This window comes from Strix aluco, chromosome 4 (assembly GCF_031877795.1).
Source record: "Strix aluco isolate bStrAlu1 chromosome 4, bStrAlu1.hap1, whole genome shotgun sequence".
Taxonomy (NCBI): domain Eukaryota; kingdom Metazoa; phylum Chordata; class Aves; order Strigiformes; family Strigidae; genus Strix; species Strix aluco.
Window position 1 is genome coordinate 9563496 of NC_133934.1, and position 10630 is coordinate 9574125.

General features: G+C 41.3%; 1 protein-coding gene across 2 annotated transcripts in view; it reads left to right on the top strand.

Annotated features, from left to right (window-relative positions):
* Nucleotides 1-10422, top strand: part of LOC141922573 (NELL2-interacting cell ontogeny regulator 1-like) — a 36973-nt gene extending 26551 nt beyond the window's left edge. Inside the window, exons 1-4 of one of the 2 annotated variants that reach the window (XM_074821950.1) lie at nucleotides 761-888; nucleotides 3003-3145; nucleotides 4964-5052; nucleotides 9897-10422. In XM_074821950.1, the coding sequence (XP_074678051.1) occupies nucleotides 3022-3145; nucleotides 4964-5052; nucleotides 9897-9968 (285 nt within the window). In that variant the 5' untranslated portion in view covers nucleotides 761-888; nucleotides 3003-3021 and the 3' untranslated portion in view covers nucleotides 9969-10422. Of the gene's footprint in view, nucleotides 1-760; nucleotides 889-3002; nucleotides 3146-4963; nucleotides 5053-9896 lie in introns of those variants that run through there. The other variant, XM_074821949.1, reaches the window with a different exon arrangement.
* The last annotated feature ends 208 nt before the right edge of the window (nucleotides 10423-10630 follow it).

The window sequence follows — 10630 nt, forward strand, 5'->3', positions numbered from 1 at the left end:
TCAGCTGTGCTCATTCTCTCTGGAACAAGAATTGCTCGTGTCTAATTTGTGATGGGAAGTGTGTTTTGGGGGGGCAGATGCGACGCCTGAACTTAGCTTTGCTTTGAGAAAAGCACTTTTATCATCTGCGCTCCATTACTGTATTGCATTCAGCACAAGCGCCATCAGTGTTCTTCTGTACTATAGCTCATGGGGCATTGAAACAGGGGGGAGCAGAGCTGCAGGCTGGACAAGGGAGGTGAACTTTACTCTGAGTTTGGACTCAAGTCCCACTCAAGTGGCCCTGAGATTGGGATCACAGGAACACCCAGGAAAGCAGGCATGAGTGGCTATGATCCCTGTAACACAGAACCATTCAAATGACAGACTGTGGGCTGAGCAATTCCTGGCCTTCACCGAAGTCTCACCTGTGATGTGTCCTGCAGTTCCTGAGTGCGATCCCATGTTTTTTCCTGGTTTCACATAGAGCAGATGTAATTTGTCATGGTCATTTTCAGGCACTAGGGAAGCAAATTGCTTCAATCAGGTACCGCATCCAGCTGAGCAGACTTCAGGAAAACCATTCGGCAGACTTCCAGAGAGATGAATCAAATGGCCTGGCTTTAAAAACCTTACCTGGAGCAGGTAAATCGCTGCTGGAACTCACATGTCAAAGCAGAATCATCCTTCCCCAGACCTTCGAGACACAGCCTGTTCCTCTTTAAATCTGTGCTGTGTGCTGCAGTGCTCTGCATTGTTGCCATGGCAGAAATCTCCCCATAGTAATAACCTCTTTCAGAGAAGGTTAAAAAGAGACAGTGCACATGCTCAGAAATGCTGCACTTGTTCTGTTAGCAGTTTGCAGCGGCCATTTCAAAGAGACCATCACAAAGACGAGAGAGAGATCAGGTACTGATTTTTTTTCCTTTGTTAGAGGGGGTGACTTTTCTCTTTCACAGAAGTCCATGCACAGATCTGTCTCCGTTCCCAGTTGCACTGCAGAGAGAGACCACCCTTGAAGCCCGTCATGATTATTCCTTGCATATAGCAAATTCCCACAGAATAACTAAGAGGCAGTAGTTAGATATGATCTAAGGTGATTGCTGCACTCAGGGAGCAATTGTTTTGCAGCAGGGCTCACATATGAAGCTGAGCTGATGCTGAGGTGGGTGATGTGTAAGGTATCCTGAAAAAGTTTAACAGCTTATCTGCTCTGTTTTGTGGAACCTTCGTAGCACTCATAGTCAACTATGAGAATAGCCTCTGCTCCTACTGACCAGGAGGCTTCTGCATTAGGTACTTTCAAAGGAGGCTGGTATCATCCTAATTTACTGTTACTTGGAGACACTCTGCTGCATCCTGTTGCAAAGCCTGGTGTCTTTGATTGTACTTGCTTTGATTGCAGATCACCATTAATTAAAACAGAAAATCCAAGCTGCTTATTATGATTTTAATCCCTTTATTTTAAGGATTGTAAAAATAAGAAAAAGGATCACATCAGATCACTTCTAAATAGCGGAACAGATAGGAAACCCAGTTCTAAGGTTATAGGAATTACATTACCAGACCTTTTTTGTTGGTGTAGGCCCAAATATATCTGTGACTCTACACGTACATTTATGTCTCTTGCTTCTGAACCATCCCCTACTCTCATGTTCAGGTGAGGTGCACAGAAAGGTCCTTTCCTGGATGAATTGCTGATTTGCACGTGCTGCAAGTGTTCATGCAGAATTTGCAGCCTCAGATTAGCTGTGTCTGAAACGGTGGATTGCATATATTGAAGAGCAAGCTTGTTTTGTTCTGTGTTTGTGGCAAGATGGGGAAAAACCTTGCCTTTCTTGCCTCCCTCTAATGTCCTCTGAAATACAAGCTGTTTTGGGGAGTGTTGTACTCTTGCATTCAGTACATGTATATTTGATGTTCTTATGCAATATCTTTTACTTAGTATGCACCAACTTAAAAATCAGGAAGAGACAGAACATTGTCCTACTTTCCCGGGTTTAGCTAAAGAGGTTTTTCAAGTGGATTTTATTGTGTTGCAACAACTTAACCTTATTTGATTCTTTCTTTCCTTCTTCCATTTGAACATACAGGAATGGAAGGTAAACTTGGCTGAACAAAGGACCACCCTAAGGGTTTGCCAGGATTCTTGAGACTTGGATTGAAATCTCTAATAGACAGTTGCAGCTTGAGCTGGTCCAAGTTTCCCGTGTTCCCTCTTGATCTGGACAGTTTACCTGTTGGATCAGGAAAATACTTCATTTGAAACCTGTGTACTTATAAAAAAATTTACCTCTGTGTAAGGGGAGTTGTTGCTGGACCAGGCTGTACCTATCTTCCTATGAGGAACAGAAGGATGGTTGCAAATGAAGGTCTGAAGCCCAAATTAGGAGGGGCAGCAGAAGATCAAAGAGTTTTGATGTATTTACCTATGAACTTGTAGAGATTTAACAAAAGTCTTTTCCTTCAGCTACTTTTGTAACGGAGTAAGTTTTTATGATCAGTGTGATGTGTAGTTGATGATAATGTTTACCTTTAGTTATTATACTTGTGGAAAGGTGGTGCATCAGTAAAGCAAGCTAGAGGGTAAAAACCTCATTTCTAGGTTCAGGTCTATTTCAGCCAGCTCTATAATCCCTGCAGTTTTGATCTCAGAGTCTAACAGTGAGCCAGCTATCAGATTCATGTGCTAGTCTGGGACTGTGTAGTTAGAAAAAGGATTGGAGTCACAGAGCAGGCAAAGTTGCTGGTATCCTGGCTTGCAAATGAAACCAAAAACTGTCTAGAGGCTTCTGATCTTCTCCTTCATGTCTAGGGACATTCTCTCCCAGTTGGGTTTTATGTGCGCTGCTGGAAAAGTACAGAGAACTTTTGTCCATGCTCTACATCTTCTGATTTATTTTTTTTTTCTTTCAGTGGAAGACTGCCAATGCTTTAGCCATCAGGAACATTAAGTTCTTTGTAAAAAAACCCTTGTACCTGTAATGTTCATCACTAACTTGTTTATGTCTCTTGATAAACAGAGAAGCACCAGTTCCCAAGATGCTGGCACCCTGCCTTCTGAGAAGAGCTGTCCTTACAGTTCCTTTAGTTTTTGTGGTTGCACTGCTTCTTGCAGAGCCTGTTAGATCTGATCAAGAAGCGGGAACAGCCATACCAGCTGAAAGTACGTACCACTCTACAGTCCCCTCATACAGCTTGTACTGTACTTTTAATGTTGCAGGACTTCACATCACTGAAGCTTGTCCAAATAATTCAAACTATTTTGGACATGTCTTGCTTATGTTGTTTTAAAACCACAACTTGGTAGCATACCAGTGCTGTTTTTCTCCTGCATCCAAGGCTCTCCACTCTCTTACCCTTGTCTCCTGCCTGTTGCTGTCTTACTTGTACCTGAAATCTGCAACTGTTTTGCACCTTTTCTTCTGTACAGCCCTTTCATTCTGTTAGCCCCTTCTATGCCAGGAATCACCCTGTTTGCTTTTCAGAGACATTACTGAGACTTGCTTTTTTCAACTGACATTGACTGTTCATTACATCTTTCATTCTTGATAATGTCTACTGTATTAGAGTCAGTAGTTTTTATTAAAAATTTCACAATGAAGATGCCAAGAAAGCACACTTTGTCAACCCCTAGTCTTGCAGCCTTCAACCACCTAATTCTCCTTTGCTGATCTGTGTTGAGTTTATTTCATGTCATAAACATAATGACAGGACCTTGCAGCAAGTTGTTGATGTGGAATGTGCTGTCCTCTCCTTTTGTCTGGTGCAAATATAATAACACTAAGGTTGGGTGGTAGTACAACAATAAGAGAGGAGGTCTTTAATACTGCTCAATGTTTATTTTTTATATCTTTTTTTTTCTTAGCCAGTTAAAGAGTTTGGCAGACTCCTCTCCAGCAGGCAGGATTCCTGTCTGCTGGTTAGCACACAGATCATGAGCTGGAAGATCATACTCCAGCTTATCAGAGGCATGTAGTAATCAGTGAAATATCAAGTGTTTGCAAAATAGGCTGACAGACACTGCAGGATTTTCCAACATCACTCTAGGTTTCATCCTTTCTTCCTTACCAGACCTCAAAGAGCAAACTAAACCTGTGCTCAGAATTTCTCACTTGCGCAATATTTCCTATGAAGTTGTCAGAGAGGCACAGGCACTGAGAAGCAAATAAGAGCATATGTGGAGCCTGATGATTCAAAGACATTTCATCATGTCTATATTTGTTCTGTCTCAGTACTGCTATCTGTTAGGGCACAGCTTTGTGTTAAATGACGATCAAGGCAAAGCAAGCCTTGTGACCTTCAGTCTGGATATCTAGATGGGGGAATACTATCTTAAATGCTGCAATTAGTCCAGAATACGGCAGTTCTGCTTATCAGCAATGCCCACTAATGACAGGACATTGTGTTTATCTGCTGCTTGCTTCACTAGCTTTGGACAAAGCTGTATCATGATCAAAGTTAGTGGCTAAGTGATCTGTCTTTGTGATATTGTAGTAAATTTTATTCCATTAGCTTTCTATTTAGAGCTCAAGTTTGTGAGATAAGGAGACAAGATTTTCCAGGGTACAGGTTCATGATTTCAGAGGTAATTTCTGAAAAATCTGAAAAATCTGAAGATGAGGTTGAAAATGTGCTCCGGTTGGTGGAGCAAAATGAAAGACTCCAGTTATGGGTTTAGTGTTTCCACACTATGAACTCTGACAAGAGAAGGGTGAGGGGAACAGCAATAAAAGAGCAAGAAAATTTTTAATGCAGATTTGTTGAAGTAATTATTTTGTCATTGAGAGACTGGGTGGACCATCATGATGGACTGCTTAAAATAGCCTGCCTTGTTCAAGAGTACGTACATCAGTACTTACTCTGTGGACTCTTTTCTGTAGCTCTTCCTCATACTCAAAATCCCTGTTCATTCCTTCTACTTAACACTTCATGCCATATAGTCACGATTCTCTACTAAATGCTCTACTAAATGCTCTCCTAGGTCGTCCCTGTGTTGACTGCCATGCATTTGAGTTCATGCAGAGGGCTCTGCAGGATTTAAAGAAGACAGCATATAATCTAGACACACGGGTGAGGAAACATTGTTTCTTCTTTTTTTTTTTTTTTTTTTAACACGGAAGAAAATGCTGGGGATAAAAGTAGATAAGATGGATGGATTTTGCACAAGACACTGCCAACTGTACTGTCCTATCTTCTACGTCAAGGCTGGGTAATTACATTCCACCCCTCTATGCAATAATCTGTGGAATTCTTCTGCCTTGGGGTATCAGGGACACTAGGAAGTTTAGGAAAGAGTAAAGTGACAGTCCTCAGCCCTCTATCCTTCTCTTGCCCAGTTACAGCCATTAGCATTGCTATTCTCATTCCAAACTCTGAGCGCACCTTTGTTTTTATGTTAGGGGGAGTAAGGTGACAGCATCATTTATATTTATTACCCAAAAGGAGAGAGCCAGCTCAAACAAAAAGCCTACTAAAATAAAATACTCCCCTGCACATGCTTTTACCCCTGGGGAGAGGCTAAGGGAGGAAACATCATCTCATTGATACTTTTTACATTGCTCTGATTCCATAATGATGAAGAATGCCACAAAGTAGAACAGCATAGGGAACGAAACTTTTTGGCTTGCAGTCAGTGTGAAGAATTTGCCAAGGTTGGTATCTTCCTTCTGTAGGATCGTTGAATCTGTCTCTTGCTACTGCAACCTGCAATCTGTGACTAGCTGTATCCCAGCTGCTGTCAGATAGTGGTGCCTCAGGAGAGTAGCTTTTTCCCCACCTCCTGTGTACCCTTTAGCTGATGTGCTATATCTACACTCTTGCACAGATTTTTCAACAGAAGGCACTCAAACTTTTTTGCTCTTCTAATCTATGCTCAAGGTTGTTCACAGTTGCCTGTGAACTGGCATCTTTGAAGAATGGTTTGAGGTAACTTCAAGCAGGGTCCATGACGTTTAGGTGAAAATGCAGGTGCAGGAATGAAGATGCCTTGAATTGTGACATACTACAAAAACCCAAACAAACATTCCAGCAGAACCAGATTGGTATGTAGCACATTTACAGTTAAACAAAATCTGTTCAATAATTACAGGTCACATGTATTTTGGGCTTCTTCATGAAGAAATCTCATTAATTAATACCTCTGCTGAGCACTGTATACAGCCCAAACAAGATGTTCAGATTGTGCTGTAAAGTGGTTCTAGCCCACCTTTTCCTTCTTTTACAAACCTTTGAACTTTTCACCAGAATTTTTAAATCTTGATTCAAAAATATCTCAACTACTAAAACCTTCTCTGGTTGTCTGGTGATGGCAGTGACCTTTATGACACCTGCAGCTTGCAGACCAAGAGAGAAGCTTTATAAAATACAGATATCCAAAGCAGGAGTAGCAATAAGAGCCTCAAAGATATCAACTATATTTTAATACTTTTTACAGAATAAAAATAAAAGACAACCAAGGAGAGGAAATGAGGACACAAAAAAGGTTTGGTTGAGAGGAATGTCCTATTATTGACTTTCACAGTTATAGATTTGACAGCAAGCCTGAAAATGTGGCTCCATGATATATTCTCACCAAAACAAGCCTATTGCTTCCTTATCACTTTAAAATCTAAATAATTGAATCCATGTTGAGATCCTTCAGTGCCTCTGGACTAGGACAGACCTATTCCAGTCATTAAGCTAGGAATTCTGCCTACATCTTCAAAAGACATGGAAATATTTAATAGTTGAGGACTTCTTGGAACTGCCTTCTACACTGTTTCAATTCTTAGTTTTATTATTCAACTGTGGCCCAATTTGAAGCAAACTGGGAGTTTTAAGACAATTACTTTCATGCACTTATATATTTTACATTTGACTATTTTAGTCTGTTTTGTTGCTTAGTAGGGCAAATGTTTCTGTCCCCAAAAATACAATTCCCTTTGTTAATATTCCCACTGGAGACACAATTTCTGTGAAAAACTCCTTTGTTTGCAGTCAAGATATTTAGATTATGACTAAGCAGCTCCGAAGTGTGTTGCAGGGGGAGGGATTCCCAAAAGCTTATAGAGAAAATTCTCATTTAATTCTTCCCAAAAATCTCACCTGCAGTTCTGTACAGGGGAAACCATATAGTTTTATTGCACAACTCAAGAGTTTTCACACTTAATTTGGCCCCGTGTTGATCTGCATAGTGTCTCACAAAGCAAACTGACTCTAGTGTAGGTCACATAATCTTTTATGGGGGCCATAGGCTGTATCTCCTTCCATTTACAAGACTAGACATGTTTGTAACCTACAGTGATGTGTTGATCACTTACTGATTGACAAGCTGGCTGCATTTTACTCATGCAGTAAGAGAAGGGTCACAGACCACCTCTGAGAGGCTGGCTACTACCCATGCATGTACCAGATCTGTTTGCCCTCCTGCATACTGTTTTCCACCCTTTTGTCGCTGCTGGCCCCTTGGAGCAGGCTGCAGGCTGGATTAGTTGTTTTAACAGCAGTAACCAACTCTGGGCAATCTTTCTGGGGGTATCTGTGATTCACTCAGCCAAAGTGCAGTATGTGGCAGGTGTAGCTCTGATCATGAACTGGGGAGAGGGTTCTTGTACTGCTGGGAGGGAGCTGCTATCATCAAAACCATTCAGCCAGTTCACAGCCAGCTCCCTACTGCATGTAAAAGCTGCTCAAGACAGAGGCCAGCAGGGAGCAGACCATAAAACAAATCCTGTAAAACAAATCCAGTCTGTGGGCTACACAGTTCACTGTAAGTCCGCACTATAGATACTTATTTTCAAAATTCCAGCCCATTTTTTCAGTTAACCAGTGGACATTGCATTACAACATTAAAGAGCTCAGAAATTGCATTTTTAACTGGAACTTATCAGCTTTTTTGTAGGTTCAGAATCTGTACCCTGCCCTGTTTGTTTTTTTGGTTTGGGTTTGTTCGTTTTTTTTTAAATATGCTTTAACCCACCGGCGGATAATAATAAATCTCTGTTCAAATGGTTTTGTGATCATGTTTACAAAGCAGTCAGCAAAGCTGTATATAGCACCGGTCATTCTGTTCTTTATTCCTTTCTAAACTGTCAATGGTTATTTGGAAAGTTCAAAGCACATTAAGTTAGATGTGCCCATGAAAGTGAAAGCACAGGCTTGAAAATGTTATTAAAGATATGTAAGATGGTAAGATTGGGGCTTAGCTCCAAAGCTGCTGGCATGCTGTCAACCTCCCTTATTCAAGCCATTGCAGATGATGTCAAGGAGATGGTGACTGAGTGTCTTTTAGGTGATTAGCAAGTCTGATCACATCTTTCCAGTTTTGCAAAACTATCAAAAGCAAAACCTGATTTGATACAGGGCTGTGTCTAGTGATTTATCATCTGGGAAAAAAATCTGACCAATAGATAGGTTGTCCTGTACTATGAAGGCAGGTGGTAAGCAGGGTGTTTCAGCCCAGCTCTGGTCTAAGTGCCTTTAGCTGATGTGGGTCAAGGGATAACACAGCTTTTAAAACACAGCCTTTAATCACATGGCAGTTCCATCTCATACAGCAATCACAAGACAGCCAGATTAAGGATGGATTTCACTGACATTTAGAGCTGGTAGTCTTCATATTGCCTTTTTTTTGGTGTAGCTGGTCACACCAGTGGGGATTAATTTGGTGAGTGGACTTCCCCAGCTAGTGTGTCTCATGACAGTAAGGAGGAAGTCCAGGAAGCCCATGTAGACTGATTCTGAGATACAGCTTCAGCTCATGATAGACAAACTGAGATGAAGATATGATGTTGATGTCAAACAGCTCTGTGCTCCATCATGCGTCTACTGAAGCCACAAGTGCTCCAGACAGCCAGGAAAACCAAAGAGTGTGTGTGCTAGAGAGGAAGGATTCCCAGATTTCCCTTATGCAGTCCTGCTGTCCCTTCCCTGGTCCTCAGCCCCTTCTCACCCTCTCGCTGAGAGGGTGCAGGCCTTTCTGATCAAACCCAGCTCCAGCTCTGAGAACTTCCCAATCTGCCCTCATTGCTCTAGAAAATCTCTGTGGGCAGCAATGATCTCCTGGGGGACTTCTGCTTCCACCAGTTTGGGATTCCTTTCATTAAAGAAGCCAGCAATCTCATCACATGTTTGAACTGTGATGTCTATACCAACTCAGCACCTATGTCTATTTTAGGCTCCAACAGCATATTAACAATAGCAACAGTGAGGCAGGAGAAAAAAACAGAAGTAGATTTCATCACTGAGAGGGTGGTCAGTCACTGGAACAGGCTTCCCGGGGAAGTGGTCATGGCACCAAGCCTGTCAGAGTTCAAGGAGTGCCTGGACAATGCTCTTAGTCACAGGGTTTAGTTTTAGGTAGTCCTGCGAGGAGCAGGGAGTTGGACTTGATGATCCTTATGGGTGTCTTTCAACTTGAGATATTCTATTAAATTATGCCTTGCTTTCTCTGTATAACTTTCAACAGTGAGTCCAGGCTGTAATACTCCAAATTTAATTTTTTTAGTTTGTTGTTAAGTAAAAAGAAAATTTCTGACAGGTTTATGGGGTGTTTTTAAGCCTCTCATGAATTTGAAAGCTTATGCTCCAGTTTGTGCAGTTGAAGTAAGACTGTAAGAAAGATAAATAACTTTAAACAAAAATAACAGCACCACACACACACTGAATGTACTAATGTGAAAAACATGAGTGTGTACCAGACTGAATTTCTCTGTGTCACAGGAAATATTGCCATGTTGGAATGCCAATTAATCACGCAAAGGCTAATTTATTGCAGAGCAGTAAGCAATAACTCTGATTTTTATCTCAAGCCTCATCTCATACAACCAATTCCAAATCTTGCAACAAAAGTGAAGTGGACTTTTCATTGGGACCTAGTTAGTTTTACAGTGCTGACACTTGTTTTTCAATGTTGCTTTTGTTTCCCCCTCTTATAGACAGAAACTCTGCTTCTTCAGGTGGAAAAGAGAAATCTGTGCGACTGTGTAACTGCAAATCTGCTGAACTGAATCCTGGAGGCCACCTAAGGAGTGTCACCTGTTCAGCGGTTTTTAAAATGCAGCTGTATAAAATACAGCTTTATGGAGTTCATGTTGCAAGCATGTATGCCCCAATGTATGGAGGAAATTGCGGGGGCTGTGTCTTATGTATTTGTCTGTTCTGTTCAGTTTTTTTAAAGATACCCTATTTTCACATCCACTGGGTTGCCAGTAAGGGCTCAATTCAGTAAATCTGTTATTTAGTATTAGAGTGGAGAAAAAATTTACCTGCTTTGATTTTTAAATCAGAGTTGGCCAAGTGTAACCCACAAGATAAATATGGCCAGCAGTGCTCTAGAGACAGTTGCAGCTTTTTTTTGTCTCCAATATGAACATATCTCTGTGGCAACTTACCCAGTTATATTAAGACAGGGAATTGTGGTCTCTGTAGGCTTTGCCTGTGTATTAAAGATGATGGAAGTCCTTTCTGTTTGTTGTCTGCACTGTGACCACATTCAGGCGTGTTGTAGTTCTGTCAGCTATAATGAGGTATATGTCACGAGAAGTTATATGTGTGCTGTACTTGGACCAAAACAGTTTATATCTTAGTGCTGAGTTTTCTGGTATCCTGCGTGAGAGTATTGTCTTCTTTAATTAAAACCTTTAGTTTCTTCCCCTCCTTCCCTGGACAC